Here is an 18,438-nt window from a genome sequence, read left to right on the forward strand (position 1 = left end):
AAATGAATGAATATTCTTAAAAGTTAACAAACCTGAAAGGTCTGCAATGTTGAAATCATAGGGAAGACACTGAGCTGTAATTCCGTGATTAGGATGTCAGATATGAGGATGTAGGGGTAGGATGATGAAGATGTTTTTTTTTTTAAGCTCCAGTTGACTGATACCAAGAAACCCGTGGGCAGTTCACCAGCAGAGCACCCCTTGTCGTGCTCAGTAACTTCTAACCTTCCTCTTGCCCTGTCTTCCTCAGTTACTGTCAGTCGGTTTGTGGCAGAGGGGAATTCCAGCCCATTTTAGGGGCATTAAGAGGGAGGTTCTTGCCCTCTATCCCTTAGATGCATCCTGGAACCCTGATGAGAAGGGTAGATCTGAAACACACCAGTCTCAGAGGGTTACTGGATCAAGAATGGATATGTGTTGGCTAAGACCTTTGCAGACAACAAAAAAAGATCCATGTATGTGTTCTCACAAATCTGGAAGCTCACAGTTATATACAGTAAGATAAAAGGGGGTAACAGAGGGTAAGACTGCTCCATCATTATCTTTTGCCGTCAGCAAACCAGGCACCTCCAGATTGCGCTGTTTCTTAACAAGGCTGACCGCACATTCTTCAGAATTTTATTTTCAATTAATATTTTATTTATAAATATTTATAATACTTGCCTACTTCACACAGAGAGATGAACAGAAAGCTCCTGAGAATCATGGAATGTTAGATTTGTAAGTCACTGAAGAAATGATCTAGTTCAGCCTCCTTATTTTGTAAGTGGGGCAGGTGAAGTCCAGGAGGAAAATGCGTGCCTTAAGGGTCACGTCGAGTTAGAAGCCAAGTATAACCTCACAGTTTAAGGCTCTTTGTTACTCCAGTGCTGCTCTTCTACCCTGGGTAACCTCAGAGTAGATTCTATACCCAGACCTAAGACTGTCCTACCTTCCTACCTAACAGAGCTCAGGAACTGACAGTGGAAAGACTTATCATCAAATGGTTGGTTAAAAAAAAATTATCTATGTAGAAAAGAGCAGCTTGGGATTGGGAAAAAGCAGATGTCCCATGAAAGATAGAAACTGTTAGCCATTGAGGACTCAAAGGAGCAGGACCATTCAACTGGCAACCCTCCGTCATTTGCTACAAGCCTCCAAAAGAAGCTCTACTCAGTTATCGCAAAGGAGGTGCTGAGCACTGTCATCCAGCGCCAGAAATTAAGCAGAATCTAGAATGTAATATTGAAACCCAGTAATATGAGAACCTAGTAGTTTCAGCTAGCAACTCAAACTTAAATTGTCCTCTGAAAATGAACAAACCTCACGGACATGAAAGTTCAGGTACCAGCTAAGTCTTAACAAACAAGCCATGCACCATCTTGGTTACCATGCAACAGGATCACAACTCCCTAAATGACTCAGTGATTAGAACTGTGAACAAAATACAAAAATAAACAGTTCAACATTTTGCAAGGGCACAGAGATTTACATTCATGAGGCAAAGAAATCAACATTGGAAAGCTAAGCCCCCCAAAAGAAGTAAAATTTGGTCATGAACTCACATAAATACATCCAAGAAAAGCACCTGAAAATGAAAGAAAAGGGGAAGGGGGATGAGTGGGTGCCAACTGGGGAGAAAAAGGTGAAATAAATCAGGAAGGGAAAAGATGATAAATTCAGTGATGACCCAACTAGAATTCAATGCCAGCCACCAGAGGCTGAGCTTCTCACATAATTAAGGAAGTATCAGCAATATTCTTCCTTTGAAGCCTGAGAAACAAATTGTACCTGTTTACAAGATCTTAAATGCCAAAAGGGGGAGAGTACTCAAGTTAACAGCTATCAAAAAGAAAAAAAAAAAATCCAGTTGTTAAAAGATCTCACCAATGGTCTGAATAAACTAAAAAAGTACAAGGAAAGATGTTCTGCCTCCTGCGGGAAGTGGGAGAGCTAAAATACCAAGAGAAAACTCAGTAGTCGTAGAAACCCTCCCCACCTCGAAAACCTCAGTAAAATTACCTGCAGCCAAAAGTAAGTAAAGCACATTTTTAAAATATTTTGGGGCTTCCCTGGTGGCGCAGTGGTTAAGGGCGCCTGCCAATGCAGGGGACACGGGTTCAATCCCTGGTCCAGGAAGATCCCACATGCCACTGAGCAACTAAGCCCGTGCACCACAACTACTGAGCCTGCGCTCTAGAGCCCGCAAGCCACAACTACTGAAGCCCGCGCGCCTAGAGCCCGTGCTCCACAACAAAGAGAAGCCACCGCAATGAGAAGCCCGCGCATCTCAATGAAGAGTAGCCCCCGCTCACCGCAACTAGAGAAAGCCCGCACACAGCAACGAAGACCCAACGCAGCCAAAAATAAAATAAAGAAATTAAAAAAAATTTTTTGTACTTTCATTCTCTTCAAAACATAGGATCATATTCCAGGGACTGACTTCAGAAGTACCAATTTCTTGTTTGTAAACACATTCTTTATGCAAACAGTTCTTTCACCTGGAAATGCAACTGTTTTTACAAATTCAAATATTTTATTCTTCCCCCTTTTAATCTTTTTTTTTTTCTGTAATTAATTTGCCCTATTGAAAATATTTCCACTGAACTACTTCATACTTTTGTACATTTTGAACTTTTACTGTTGTACTAAGCTTTTTTAATTCCTTTAATATTTATGAAGTTGTGATATCTCATCCTTTTTCCATTTTTGGACCGTCTTTTTTTTCATGTGTAATTTCTTCATTCATTTATCCCCATACACATATCCAAATGGCATTAAAGTTCATGTGAAACTGGAACTTAGATAAAGACCTATGTCTCTTTGCCTTATCTTGGGCAATTCATTTCTCTAGATGCATTGAATGGATCCGTTCTCTAGATCCTTTAAACAGATTGATTTTCAAAACTACAATGAGGTATCATCTCACACCAGTCAGAATGGCCACCATCAAAAAGTCTACAAATAATAAATGCTGGAGAGGGTGTGGACAAAAGGGAACCCTCCTACACTGTAGGTGGGAATGTAAATTGATACAGCCACTATGGAGAACAGTATGGAGGTTCCTTAAAAAAGTGAAGATAGAGCTATCATATGATCCAGCAATCCCACTACTGGGCTTATGTCCAGAAAAAACCATAATTCAAAAAGATACAGGCACCCCAATGTTCATTGCAGCACTATTTACAATAGCCAGGTAATGGAAGCAACCTAAATGTCCATCAACAGATGAATGGATAAAGAAGATGTGGTACATATATACAATGGAATATCACTCAGCCATAAAAAAGAATGAAATAATGAGATTTGCAGCAACATGCATGGATTTAGAGACTATCATATTCAGTGAAGTAAGCCAGACAGAGAAAGACAAATATCATAGGATATCACATACGTGGAATCTAAAAAAATGATACAAATGAACTTATTTACAAAACAGAAACAGACTCACAGACTTAGAAAACAAACTTATGGTTACCAAAGGGGAAAAGTTGCAGGGGAGGAATAAATTAGGAGGTTGGGATTAACATACGCACACTACTGTATATAAAATAGATAATCAGCAAGGACCTACTATATAGCACAGGGAACTCTACTCAGTATTCTGTAATAACCTGTATGGAAAAAGAATCTGAAAAAGAATAGATATATGTATATGTATAACTGAATCACTTTGCTGTACACCTGAAACTAACACAACATTGTAAATCAACTATACTCCAATATAAAATAAAATTTTTAAAAAATAAAGAGATTGATTTTGCTCAACAATTTGTCGTGCCTCACTGTATTTTCATTTTCACCCAATCCACATAATATTAAATCTCTTTTCATCATGATCATTTAAACTATCAATTCCCAGGTTATATTTGTACCGTTTTCCCATTCATAATGTATTTATTTATTTATTGTATTTATTCTGATGAGTGCTTCAGTAAAATTTGTAGCCATTTTTGCAATTAATGACAGTTTTTATTTCAAAACTGAAAAAAGAAAAAAAAGCTTAATTCAGTCTGTGTCACAATGCTCCCCACTCCCCAGCAGATCCAGCTGACAGAGCCGAGCCGAGCACCTCCTTCTGCAAACCTCCTGCACTGTAGGTTGTTACTTAACACATGTGTAAGGTCTTTTCTCCGGGTTATGATACATATTGCGGAATATTTGATAGTCTTCCATAAATATCGGTCCAGAAGATAATTTAAATACTGTTGGAACTTCTGGTAAAGAAGAGTGAAGTAACAAAACATCACCTTTAGAAACACAGCTGGATGTAACAAAAAAAAGAACTGAGGGTGATGATGTTAGCAACAAAGATGTCTGTGCCTCTTTCCCTTTGTCTCCACCCGCCAGGCAGTCCTTTAGGAAAACTGTAGGAAATGGAGTCGGGGATGCAAAACTCACGTTTCTTTCAAGGGGAAAGCATAGCATGTTTGAAAAGTTAGAAAACTGGAGGGAGTTTCCCTTTCTAATCGACTGTTATGATCAAAGTGGAATTTTTGTTGTTCTTATCTCTCTTTCGAAGGAAGGATGTACTATGATGTGAAACACAGGCAACAGAGGAAGATAACATTGTTAAAGAAATCTAGTTCAAGAGAGTCAGGGTCGGCTTGAAAATTTAAGAGAATTTTCTTGCAGATTCTCAGAATCTTAGGAGAGGTGACAGATTACAGCTTGACCACAGTCTTTCTCACAGATCTCCAAAAAATATTATCTAAGAGGAGGGTGTGGGGAAGGTACACGGCCAAAGCAAATTTCAAAGGGGATAAAATTGGCCTTTTCAAGAATAGAAGAAAAAAATTGGCCACTGAAAAGCAAGGCGAGGGCAGGCTATTTTATTAAGTGGTAAGTTATGTGGTGATATAAATGAGTATTTATATTGATTATGGTGCTATAAATAGGTAAATATGTAAATATATGGCAACCTGTTGGCACCGCCTGTGTGCGTCACCCCAGGGGCCAGGATGTTATTTCAGCTAAATCTCTTCAAGCATCTCATAGATAGCTAAGAGTGCATAGCAGCAAAATAAAACAGAATCTGATATTTAAATGATTCTTTCTAACACTGCAAAACTTTGGGGTAGAGCCCCACAAATAGAGGGATTTTAAGGGCATTAAGCAGGGGATAAGTCTATTTCTTTGGCAGTATCCCTCTATACGTATTACCTTATCCTTCCTTTTAAGATCTCCACCCTTCTTATCTATTCTGTTGTTGCGCAAAAAATGTCCTTTTTCTGGAGGGAGGTTATTTTCTGGATCCTGATTGATTTGAGAAGCAGCTGAGGATGTGCCCTTGCTGCAACATCTCAAGGAAAAGGTGAGCTGGGTTCCCTCGTGGAGGCTGGCGTCCCTGACCTACCCAGAGGAGCTTCCCACTCCCCCCTGCCCTTTTCCCTTTTTTCTTTATTTCTAACTTGCCTTTTGCAGCACTGGTAAGACAACAGGAAGCCCTGGGCTTCCTCTCCAGGGCATTCAACTGAAGGGATGTGCTCACCGCATTGATAACAGTAGCCGGAAAAGAAAGAAAACACACCCACCCTCCAGAAGGCATGACCCTCCCCCTCACTCTCCGTGCCCTCCCCGTGTGGCCCCCCTTCTCCCTCGGAGCCTCACAGGCTCTATCAGGGTTGCAGTATGGAGGCCACTCCAGTGTTCAAGCCAATTTTATCCGCATTAAAATTTGGATTGGCCGTGTACCTCCCCCATGCCCACCTCTCTGACAATGTTTTTTGGAGCTCTGTGGGAAAGATTGTTGTCAAACTGTGTTCTGCTAATGCCACTTCTCCAAAGATTTTGAGACTTTGAAACTTCTTCTCAGTTTCAGAAACACGTGTGATACGGTTGTCTAAAGTTATTAAGCATGAATCATTGTGACACGGACTCCACTGGTATCAGTATTGCTATGCATGTTCTTAAATGAAAAATGGTTTGTTGGGTTGCCCTTTATAACCCAAACACCCTTGAAATCAGCGGGGGAGGGGCAGATTATTTGTTATAAACTCAGTGTGTCCAGTGATAGTAGTTAAATATAACCAAAGTTTGGAATCTAGTTTCCATATTTTTCATATGAAGGGTTCTGGAGGTGGGGCGAGTACAAGACTGAGTGCCTGAGGAATGACCACAGGACCAAGAACAGCCAAAAAGCTGCCGAGAATGGTCATTGCACTGGCATGACGATGGGACAAATTAAAACGAGAGCCGTGGCTAGCCTGTGTGTGACAGACGCGAGCAGCTCTTGGGAGCAGTCACTGAAGACAGTTTTGTTTTTTTTTTTAACATCTTTATTGGAGTATAATTGCTTTACAATGGTGTGTTAGTTTCTGCTTTATAACAAAGTGAATCAATTATACATATACATATGTTCCCATATCTCTTCCCTCTTGACAGTTTTTAAGGAGCACTGAGAAGTGTAATCTGAGAGAGACTCCATCTGGAATGTCGAGGCCCGTGCATTGCAGCCTTTCCTGGGGCTTAAATGGCCCTGGTCTACTACTCCTGGTAACTAACGCTAAGACCAAGAACTGCCTGAGCTCTCAGATGTCCTAGAGTGAATGGGTCAGTGTCTTAAGAACTCCTAAGTCTCTGAGGGAGTAAGTACCATGTCCACTGATGTTTCACCTAATCTTTCCTCCCAGAGAAAATGCACCTATAAAAGTTGGGTTCTGCATTTGAAAAACTTGGTTATCCCAGAAAGGGTCTCCTCCCTGGGCAAGATAGTTTCCTGGTCAGTCCCATCCCCTACAATGAACCTTTAAAATCATGGTGAAAACTAGAATCCTTTTGCCTCAGCCTTTTATCTTAATGGTTGAGTGGGAAGATGCTGCATGACTGAAGGAGGAAGGAATTGAGTGAGATTCCTCTGTCGTAAATTACCTCCACGCTCTCACCAAACCCTGCTGCTGCCTTCAGAACAGCCTCAGAAGGATGGGTGACCTTCAACTACTCTGGACTTCCTCACCTCTGCACCATATGAACCTTTGCACTTTTGCCATCTTATCAGCAAACGTGTGCTATTCAGTAACAACTAGCCGCCTACAGATTGCTGTAGGTTGACAGTTTGTTAGACTTGATAGAGATGATCAAGTTGTTGAAGCTGCTTTCTCTTCTTCAGCCTAATGCTAAATGTCTTTATCACAGTTCTCTGTGACCATGGGCAAATCTGAACTGCTCTCAGCCTAGGGTTTTCCCAGTTTAAGTGAAATATTCCACATAAAGCACTTAGCACAGAATAAAGGCTTGGTAAAATTGTTGATGAGGATGGAGTAGAAGACGCTGGTTAGTGGGGAGTATTTTTCTTTTTCTTTTCTTTTCTTTTTTTTTTAATGTCTGAATCATTTATATTAACATATTTCCATACAAATAACCCAAGGAAAGTTTAGTATTAGTTGTTTTTTTGGTTTGTTTGTTTTTTTATACAGCAGGTTCTTACTAGTCATCAATCTTATACACATCAGTGTATACATGTCACTTCCAATCTCCCAATTCATCACACCACCACCCCCACTCCACCGCGGCTTTCCCCCCTTGGTGTCCATACGTTTGTTCTCTACATCTGTGTCTCAAATTCTGCCCTGCAAACCGGTTTCATTGGTACCATTTTTCTAGGTTCCACAGACAGGCGTTAATATACGGTATTCTTTTTTCTCTTTCTGACTTACTTCACTCAGTATGACAGTCTCTAGATCCATCCACGTCTCAACAAATGACTCAGTTCCATTTCTTTTTATGGCTGAGTAATATTCCATTGTATATATGTAGCACATCTTCTTTATCCATTCATCTGTCGATGGGCATTTAGGTTGCTTCCATGACCTGACTATTGTAAATAGTGCTGCAATGAACATTGGGGTGCATGTGTCTTTTTGAATTATGGTTTTCTCAGGGTATATGCCCAGTAGTGGGATTGCTGGATCATATGGTAATTCTATTTTTAGTTTTTTAAGGAACCTCCATACTGTTCTCCATAGTGGCTGTATCAATTTACATTTCCACCAATCTTTTTCTTTTCTTTATAACACTTTTTCTCTACCTGTTGTGTTTCCTTTGGCCCCATGCCATCACAACCACAACACTATTTTAGAGACGGTCTCCAAGGCTGGAATCTCCTCCCTCTCCAATTTGGGTTACATTTAAATATACTACTTGTAATATGATGAGGTGCCCATCCATAGGAATCAGAGGGACAACCATCTCTGGGGGATTTGCCTTTATACCTCCGGTTGCATTCATAGCTGTCTGTGGCTCCCAGATATAAGTACCAGCATTTCTCTGGCTCAGTATTACTGAATAAACAACCAACTCACCCAGGGCCCCAGAAGGAACCAGATAGGTGAATGTAAGAATTGCATTCAAACAAGGATAACTCTAGGAGGATTTATAAAGGGACTGTTTACAAAGGGGTGGGCAGAGAAAGGCAAACCACAAGGGATAATGCAATTACACAGGGCTGGTAATGCCAGAGTTGTTCCCCATCCCTAGGCCAAGAAAGAAGGAACCCATGAAGTGAGTGGTTCCTAAAAGCCCAAGGCAGAGGTGTGTGTGGAAAGGGCCACCTTGAGAGGCATGTGAGCTTTGGTGGTGAGTGCAGCTGGTTTGAGACAAATCCAGATGGAGGGGTCAGGAGAATGAAGACTCTGACCTCAACTTTCTTCCTTCTCTCTGGTCTACCAAGGCTCCTGCTCAGCTAAATACAATAGGAAGCCAGAGGGAGCCCATTGAGGTCAGCCTCCTGGAGCAGGATAGAGAAGGGTAGAGAATGGATCTAGAGAAGCAAATGGAAGAAATCTGGCACATCACACAGATAAAAGTGGGCCATGCATGGACCAGCAGTGCCCAAAGACAACCAGTGATATGAAACAAGGATTATAGTTGATCCAATTTCTCGCAACTGGGGGTCCTTGAAAAAATCAGTGGACCCCTAATAACTTATTTTGGGCTTCTAGAAAAACCTTAAGATTTTGTTTTGTGACGGGATTTTCAAAATCGACACTATTGTTACTTATGTTAACAGTCCAAGCTCTGACATTATTTATCTTTGATTCTGAATATTCTCCTGTCTGAATATTCTGGCTTGTGGCATCTGGGGGTGGCCCCCACTTCCCACCCACTGAGGAAGAATCGCTTGGTGCTCCATCTGGCTGTGTGGGAGGACTTAGGCAGACACCATGCTGGTCTCCCCAGGGAACTCTGGGGACAGGCTCTGTGAGTCCTCCCCCTCTGGCACCCGCAGAGTGGACATCAGAGTGTACTCTTCTCCTGCAGGTGGAGGTAGAGGTGGGAAAAGCAGAACAAAGGTACAGAATTTGCTGGAGAAACCACAGCTCAGGACTGGAGGCAGAAATCCCCCTGCTCTTATCTTTCTTCTTACTACACGGAAATAAATTTGGAAAACAGCCTTTGGACCCTAGTGAAGGACTAGCAGACTAAGAAAAGCTTACAGCCTTCTGAAGTTCCTGCCACAGGCAGGGGTAGCGTTCTGTCCTAATGTCTTCTCAGTTTGCTCCATTCTGCAAGGCTGGCCCCTGAAAACAGGTACAATGGGTGGCAAGCTACATGGTATGACTGGAGGGGCTTCAAAAGGCCTGCCTGACCCCAAACTATCTCCCTTGCTGGCCTGAGGATCTGTCTGAAGTTTTCATCACTTGAGTCACTTCTTTATGCAAAGAATTTGCTTCAAGAAGTCCTCTGCTAAAATGTACACGCTGCTTAAAAGGGTGTGGTACACATTTGTCTTTCTCTTTTGTCCTCTCAACATCTAACTACCCTTCCTGTTTTGAGAACTTCACCCCTTATGAGTATTTATAGGAAGCAGAGCCCATTTTCTATTGCCAGGGCAAGGGCACAGGAGCTGAGGTCAACCAGCCGGGTCCACTTGCTCCAGGCTGTGCATCTGGAGCTGATGACCCAGGAGAGCAGAATCTGGGAGAGCACTTACTCGGCAGTGGGTGGCAGCAGTGGCGGTGAGCCTTGTGCCAGTGGCCCTGTCCCGAGCTGTCAGTGGCAGCAGTGCAGACCGTGGTGTCCAGCAGTAGGGAGAGGCTGCAGTCCTGTTCCCACAATTATTGTTTATGGTGTGATTTGGGCTGAGGTCCCCACTGCTGTGTAGCATCTCCTGTTCCTGCCCATTTTTAAAGTCTGTTCCTCAGCCTTCCCAAAGAGTCTAGAGCTTCCCAGTATCCTTTTACTAAATCCCCATGCTGCTTAAATCACACAGAGTCATCCTTAGTTGCAAGAAGCTAAGAACACTGGCTGACACAGGAGGCGAAACACTAACTCAAGAGAAGCCTTCCATGTACCAGCCACAGATAGATTCATTTGTCTAATTAGCTAATTGTCACCTTGGGAAACAGCAGGACCCCAGGAAAGAGTTTTTGTTGATGGCGGAGGAGAGTCTGGTCTTAATGGGCATTAGCTGATGGGCTTGCCCAGAAGGACACTGGGCAGACGCTTCGAGGGACGGATATCCAAGGAACGAGGCTGGGACGGTGCGGGATGGAGAGAGATACCATGACAGGAAAGATGAAGCCACAATAAGAGCAATAGCTAACACGGGCTGACATTAATGCTATTGAGTGTGGAAGCTTGCTGAAAGGGCCTTGTTTACACTCGTAGAGCATTCAAGGGAAGTTACTGCTTTGTCAAAGTGAGACCACTGATTTTATCACTTTGGTTTGCCTAAACATTTCTGTTGACACTTAGCCTTCACGGTAACAGTAATCAGCCTGTGGAATTTCCATCCCCTCCCCATCCCCACACCACCCCTGCATTAGGCCCTTTATGATCTAATAAGCAGGGATAAAAAGGCAAGGACAGTGTAAATTCTCAACTACCAAAAGGGCTGTGTCTTTATGATCTTTTCCCCAGAGAGGAGCACAGAAATTGTTCACTGAGGGGAGGGAAGGAGAAAGGGAACTAGGAATGTAGTGAGTACAGATACTGAACATCTGTTAAGAAGTTGTTTGTGGGTTTTGTTGCCAGTAGGGGCAGTTCACAAGTTAGTAGAATTCCCTCCTTTCTGCGGTCCTCTTTACTTTCCCTTAGAACAAGGACTGTGCCCAGCGTTCAGTGACTGCCTGAATAAACTCAGGGCCCCCAGTTATCGTTCTCTTAACTTTTCCATGGAAGGGTCAGGAGACTGGAGACTCCAGGCAGGAACCAGGGCCCCCAGAGAGGACTCTGCCGCAGGCCCACTCTGGCCGCAGCGGTGATGCAAGTCAAGGCAGGGGGTGAGAGGTCCCATCTCAGACTACCCAGCTTGGCTCTGAAAGACTTGTCCTTGGGGAACCCTCAGAACACTGACTCTCGCCATCCATAGGACGTGCTCTTGGAGTGGTTTTTGCTGTAGGGTAGCACTGAATGATTTCCCTTTCTCACCTGCTCCATGGATGTCACCAAGGGAAGGGCACAAAAATAATCTAAGTGAAACTACCAAAAAGAAAAAATTAAGGAAAGAAAAAACACAAGCTGCATTTGATTTAAAAAATATTTATAAGACACATTTTTTATCTTCATAGAATGTCACTTAATAAATATTTTACCAGGATGATAGAGGATGCATCACAATGATAGAGGAAGAACTTGGGACAACTAAAGGATGGAAACATTTTAAACTTTCATTTAAACCGCAGTTCTTCAGACTTGTCCTCTGCACCAGATCTTGAAACCTGGCAGAGAAAGTGTCCTTACGTGTACAGACCAAGTGTCTAATGTGGGCACGTAGCCAGGTCAGTATATGGAGGACCAGTGGCAGCGGCTCTTGACCACCTGAAGCAGAGGCTTCCTGAAGGTGAGGAAGATGACGGTGCAGGCCACCAGCAGGGTGAGGCAGCTGGGGAGAATGAGCACGAGGTACAGCAGGCCCATGTCTACCCGCTCCCACTTACAGACCTGAGGAACGCCTCCGGGCAGCTCCGTCAGGCGAATGATCTTGGAGGAGAGGTTGCAAGTGACCATGGCCAAGTCGGCGACAGTGTGCAGGCGCTGCAGGGCCCCCCAGCCCTCCACCCCACAGCAGTCATACGGATTCTGGCTGAGGTAGATGGTCCGCAGACTTCCCACAAGCTGCTCAGACACAGCCCTCTGAGGAAGGGTCGTGAGCAAGTTTCTGCGGAGATCCAGGGTCTGCAGGGCCAGGCTGCCCCTGAACCTTGGGAAACTGGTCAAGGCATTTCCCGACAGATCCAAGTCCCTCAGATTCCCAAACCCAGAGAAGTCCAACTCCTTGAAGCTGGAACTGAGGCCCACGTTCCTGAGAGACAGGACCTGTAACGTGGGGGCAATGTCCCGGAGAGGGGCGGTGCTCCCATTCAGAAGCCCCCAGTTGCCAGACAGGTCTAAGTGGGTGAGGGCCGTGCCCTGGAACGAGCAGTCTTGTAGTGCCCCCAGCCCACAGCCCTCCAGAGACAGGCTCCGCAAAGACGCCACGTTTCTGAAATCCACACAGCCGGGGGCGCCCCCGGGGTCTAAGTCCCCCGGCCGGGGACAAAGCGAGATCTGATTGTGGCTCATGTCGATTGTAGCGAGGTTACTGGCATCGGCAAAAAGGCCAGTGGGGACACCCAGGAGCCGGTTGGAGCTCAGGTTGAAGGACCGGAGGCTCCTCAGGCAGCCAGGGAGCCCCGGAGCCAAGTGCAGCTCCGACAGCTGGTTCTGGCTCAGGTCCAGCTCGGTGAGCGCTCCTGGAGGCTCGTGCTCCCGGATGTGGAGCGTTATCAGGCAGTTCCGGTTGAGGTTCAGGTGGGAGAGGGAAGGCATTTTCTTCAGGAAACCGTCTGGCAGATACTGGAACTGGTTCTGGCTCATATCCAGGAAGCGGAGATCAGAGAGGTCACTGGAAGAGAACTCTTCCCAGAGGTTGACGGTGCTGATGTTGGTCACGTTGCCGTCCATGAGGAGGAACTGGGCCACCATCTCCTGCGGCGACGAGGTGTTGTACAGGTCCCTGTAGAAGCCCATGTTGTTGTCCCGCAGCAGGAGGGTGTGCAACTTGCTGCACTGCGGCAGGAGGGGGAAGAACAGCAGCTGGTTGTGAGAGAGGTCCAGCGCCTCCAGCTCAAAGGTGGCCTCTCCCCCCGACGCCAGGAACCACTCCAGGACGTTGTAGCTGACGTTGAGGGACCGCAGCTGGGTGAGGCCGAAGTCCACAATGCAAGGGAGGTTGTTATAGGCCAGGTTGAGGTGTCTCAGCTCGGGCAAGCCGTCGAAAGCACCACCCTCGATCTCAAAGATGTAGTTCCTCTGCAAATCCAGCTCCCTGAGGCGGCCCAGGCCCTCAAAGACAGAGTCATCCAGCCTCATGATGGTGTTCCGCGCCAGGGACACGGACTCCAGCGAAGAGAGGTTCTGTAGCATGAGGGCCACCATGTCCTCCGTCAGGGAGTTCCCTGACAAGTCCAGCCTGCGCAGACCCCGCAGGCCGTGGAGAGCGGCTGCTGCCTCCTTGTAGCTCTCGGAGAGGGAGTTGTCAGGCAGCGCCAGGCTGCACAGGCGAGCCTGCTTCTGGAAGGCGCCGCGGCTGATGTGCTCCAGGCGGCAGCTGTGCAGACTGAGGCTCTCCAGGAGAGGGTAGCGCTGCAGCGAGTGGTTCCACAGGGTCTTGAGCGGGTTGGCATCCAGGAGGAGTGTCTGGGAGGATGGCGGGAGATTGCCGGGCACTGAAGCAAGGTTCTGGCCTCGACAGTCAGCGACTCCATCCAGCTAGGTCCAAAAACACACTGGTCAGCAGGGCGGGGGGCCTCTGAGGTGAGGGTTTATGTACAGAAACTTAGTTCACTCATCAGACTGTTCACTAAGGCTCCAGGCCTCACTCAACGCACACAGCATATTAGAGAAGATCTGAGAACCTGTCCATCGGGTGCTGAGTGCTGACCACTGTATTGCAGTTTGGTTTTAACTACAGAGAGGAACTGAGGATCAGGTCTCTACTTGGGTTCGAATCCCACCTCTGCCATTTATTCCCTATGTGACCTTGAGCAAATATATGTAGTCTAAATCTATTGTTTCCTCAGAAAAATGGAGATAAAGTTAGCACCTACTTCAGAGGATTGTAGTGAGATTAGGCAAGAGGCTGCACAGTGCCTGGCACACAGTGGACACTATTAATGCAAATGGTCACTATTGCATTGTTATCGCTCTGATCATAACACTGTGTGTTTAACAGGGACACTGCCCAAGAACCGGCAGCACTGTGGCATCTTCATTTTACCTGAAGGAATTTTGCCTGGGAGGCTCCTCTACGCTCTCGATTGATAAATATTACAGCTCAAGAGGACTTGAGAGCTCATCACCAGCCTGAATCATACAGAGAAGTAAAGGGGGTCTGGAGAGGACAGGTGAAGAGCCAGTGACAGAGCTGGGACTGGAGCCCAGAGCTCTTATTGCCCAGTCCAGTGCTTTTCCTGAACGCCATTCTACTGCGACTGTGTGGCGAAGCAGCCGGGACGGATGGGTCTCGTCTCACTGCAGGAATCACACAAGCCTCAGGATACTTTCCCTCAGCCCACTTTCTACAAGATTGGCAAAAGCAATCATCCACAGGGTATCCGTTCGGTGTCCAGGAAAAAAGTTTTAAGTGATGAGATGGAAGAGCAATGGCGTTTCTTTCCACAGATTGGTCAGTACAACAAGGTCAGTGATTGCCTAAAATTGTGGGCCCAGTCCCACGGGGCAAGCGGAGTAGTGGAACAGGGGAGAAAACTCCTGAGAGAGAGGAAGAAGCACAGCTTTGGAAAGATGACAGACTCAAGTCTGAATCTTGGCTCTGACACTTATTAGCTTTGGTCTCTGGGCAAGGAATTAACCTCTTGGAGCCCCAAGTTCTTTATCTGATTATTAAAATAAAACTTCTCGTAATTAAAAATTGATACACTATAGAAATAATGAAAATTAAACTATTCAGTAACCTCAGCCTCTCCTTCAAAGAAACGTTGTTAACCTTTTGTTACATCTCCTCTGGACTCTTTTCCAAAGACATTCTCTAACTTAAAACAATTTTTCTTTGCAATATGGGTGGACCTAGAGATTATCATACTAAGTGAAGTAAGCCAGACAGAGAAAGACAAATATCATACGATATTGCTTATATGTGGAATCTTTTAAAAAAAAAAAATAAAGGATACAAATGAACTTATATACAAAACATAAATCGACCCACAGACACAGAAAACAAACTTATGGTTACCATTAGGGAGGGATAAATCAGCAGTTTGGGATTAACATATACACACTACTGTATATAAGATAGATAACCAACAAGGACCTACTGTATAGCACAGGGAACTGTACTCAATATTTTGTAATAACCCATACGGGAAAATAATCTGAAAAAGAATATATATACATATACACACACACATATGAATCATTTTGCTGTATACCTGAAACTAACACAACATTGTAAATCAACTATACTTCAATTTAAAAAATAAAATAAAAAATAAATTAAAAAACATTTTAAAATGAGACTGTACTCTACAAACCATTCAGTAATCCACTTCCTCCCCTCCCCCATTAATAATATGTGATAGATATATTTCCTTGGCAATAAAAATAAATTTGATCACATTCTTTTAGGCAACTGTATATTAGTTCATTACATGAATAGCGCAGTGGCTAAGAGCCAGATCTCTACGATCAGCCCATCTTGATTCTGCTTTTTATCAAATGGGTGAGCTTGGGCTGGTACCTAACCAGTCGGGACCTTCATTACACCACCTGTAAAATGTAAATTATACTTGTAATTTTCTCCCGGGTTTTTTTTTTTTGAGGATTCAGTGTGATTGTTTGTGTAAAGCACTTAACATAGAACCTGTCACATAAATGCTTAATAAATGTTTGCTAGAACGATTGTTAGCATGCTCTAATTAGTTAATTTCCTATTGTTGAGCATTTGAGTTATATCTAATTTCCAGATGAACGTTAGAATGAATTTGTCTAGTTCCTTCTACACCTGCCCTCCCCCCAAAAAAGTCTTTGGAGTTTTGATTGGGATTGCATTATAATCACAGAGAAATTTGGGGGAGAACTGACATCTTTACAAAATTGAATCTCCCCATACAGAAACAAGATGTATTTCTTTATTTGAGTAAGTGTTGGTCTTTCCCCCGTGGGGACTGGAGAATGCTGTGGTTAGGGGCTTTCCTCAAGCTGTGAGACCCTGTTTCACCAGAGTTGCTGCAGTTGCTGGGGACATGTCTCTGCAATTCTTGCAGCCCCACTGACGTGTTGCAAAAAGTCCACGTGGCCATCAGAGCCCAAGAAAGCTTACCACATACACTTCATGATAATGTTGCATGGCTAATGCAAGGAGGGGCTTTGGAGAGTAGCTGGACTTTCAAACTCTCAACCCTCAATTCAAAAGAGCACTGGAGGGCTTCCCTGGTGGCGCAGTGGTTGAGAATCTGCCTGCCGATGCAGGGCACACGGGTTCGAGCCCTGGTCTGGGAGGATCCCACATGCCGCGGAGCAACTAAGCCCGTGAGCCACAGCTACTGAGCCTGCGCGTCTGGAGCCTGTGCTCTGCAACAAGAGAGGCCGCGACAGTGAGAGGCCCGCGCACCGCGATGAAGAGTGGCCCCCACTTGCCGCAACTAGAGAAAGCCCTCGCACAGAAACGAAGACCCAACACAGCCATAAATAAATACATAAATAAAAATTAAAAAACAGGAGCTGTTGTTTTAAAAAAAAAAAAAGAGCACTGGAAAGCCACTCTTTGATCTCACTGGTAGCCGAGTCCCTACTCCTGCCCACCAGGCTGCAGAGGGTCAGGCAGGGAGTCTAGCCTGAACCCTGCAAGCTGTCAAAGAACTCGTGCTTTATTCCCTCCTCTTCCTATGCCTGGTAACTCCTGAATTAGCTACTGTGAAGTTAATCTTTCATTGCCTCTGTAAGGGAATAATGGACGTCTGTATAGCAGAGACTAACAACAATAATAACAGTAGATAAAACACATAGCAATTACTACACACAAGGCACTGTTCTGAGTGCTTTACATACATTAACTCATTTAGTCATCATTGCAGCCCAGTGTTATGGTATTATTGGTTGGTACTATTACTACCTACATATTTTACAGATGAGGTAACTGAAGCACAGATTGGCCCAATGTCACCAGCTAGTAAGTGGTGGGGCTGGGATTTAAACCTGGTCTGGCTCATAACCCCTAACCCTTACCGGAGTCTACTTCAGCACAGTGGTTAGAGGTTACTAAAAGTGGTCAAGAACCACCACCAGCTGGGTTTTTAAGATTCATCAGCTTTAAGAACATTTTTGAATGTTATTAACCCTGACATCCAATTTGTCTTCCCAGTGCCTAGTATATAACACGGCTCAAGGAATATTCATTAAATGTATGTTTCTCAACTTTTAATACCACTAAGTTATAGGCAAAGGAGAAAATTTCTAGAGAGTGCTCAGTTATTAGGAGCCAAGTCTGCTTCCACATATAGGCTGAAAGCCCTGGAGAGGGTGAACCGTAAAAGCTCAGGTATCTCTCCCTGGATTGCTGTAAGCCTGAGCGTGGTCAAGGATGGTGCTGTGCAGGGCAGCGTGGGCAGCGTGGGCAGCGTGGGCAGCGTGGGCAGGGTGCTCTTCAGTACAGCTGGTTAAGCATTTGCTATGGGCTCACACACAGACTCTGAGGCAGAGCTTCTCCAACTTTAATATGCGCCCCCCCACCAGAGATTCTGATACCATTAGTGGAGCTCCATCATCCAGATTCTTAACAAGGTGTTCTTGTTCCAGGTGGCTGACCTTGGCCTGTCTCTGGGATCACCTGTCCTTAGCAGGTATGAGAAAGGTGGGGCAGGGCCTTTCCCAGGCATCACCTTTACCTTTGATTAAAGAGCAGCTTGCACATGGCATCGTGGTAAGTAGGTACAGAGTGATTCAGACTCATTCATTCCCTCCCCTCCTTGACTGACAATCCATCAGCTTTCCAAATGGACCCAACCTCGTCAGGACAGGAGCAACAGACAACTTGGAGTGCCCAGGAAAACTCACCAACTCACAGCCCCCTTGGGAAGTGGCCATGACAATTCCACTTCGATTCCTCCATTCCACTGTCAAGAAGTGAAAACCCAGGCAGAGCCAGAGGGGCAGTAACTCCATCTCAAGTGCAGCACTGTGGACAGAGGGCAAGGAAGAAGCGGGTAAGAGAAGGACATCCCAGAGGGCTGCTGTGCGCTCCCGGGAGAAAGAGCCAGTTCTCAGTATGACTGCTGTTGGAGGCCCACGGCTACGGGGAGGTGGAAACCCACAGATTATTCAAATACCTCAACTTAGCCAACACATTTAACCTCTCACTCAACTGTCAACAAGAACTCATTTTCATTTTGCCTCTACCATTTGATGGGCAGGTGGCTGAACCTGAAACTCCCAAGAGTCCAGCAACAGAAGAGAGAAGCAAATCATTTGAGGAACTGGGTCTCAGGTCACCTAGAGTTTGCCATGTTTCATAGTTCTCTT

General features: G+C 45.0%; 1 protein-coding gene across 1 annotated transcript; it reads right to left on the bottom strand.

The window, feature by feature from the left end:
* Positions 1-11,518: 11,518 nt before the first annotated feature.
* NRROS (negative regulator of reactive oxygen species) lies at positions 11,519-18,096 on the bottom strand. Its single transcript, XM_068545484.1, has 2 exons — positions 17,974-18,096; positions 11,519-13,671 (listed from the first exon to the last, which is right to left on the bottom strand). The coding sequence occupies exons 1-2, from the start codon at positions 18,079-18,081 to the stop codon at positions 11,701-11,703; spliced, it is 2,079 nt and encodes a 692-aa protein (XP_068401585.1). The 5' UTR covers positions 18,082-18,096; the 3' UTR covers positions 11,519-11,700.
* Between the last annotated feature and the right edge of the window lie 342 nt (positions 18,097-18,438).

The sequence above is a fragment of the Eschrichtius robustus genome, chromosome 6 (genome assembly GCF_028021215.1).
Source record: "Eschrichtius robustus isolate mEscRob2 chromosome 6, mEscRob2.pri, whole genome shotgun sequence".
NCBI classification, from domain to species: Eukaryota; Metazoa; Chordata; class Mammalia; order Artiodactyla; family Eschrichtiidae; genus Eschrichtius; species Eschrichtius robustus.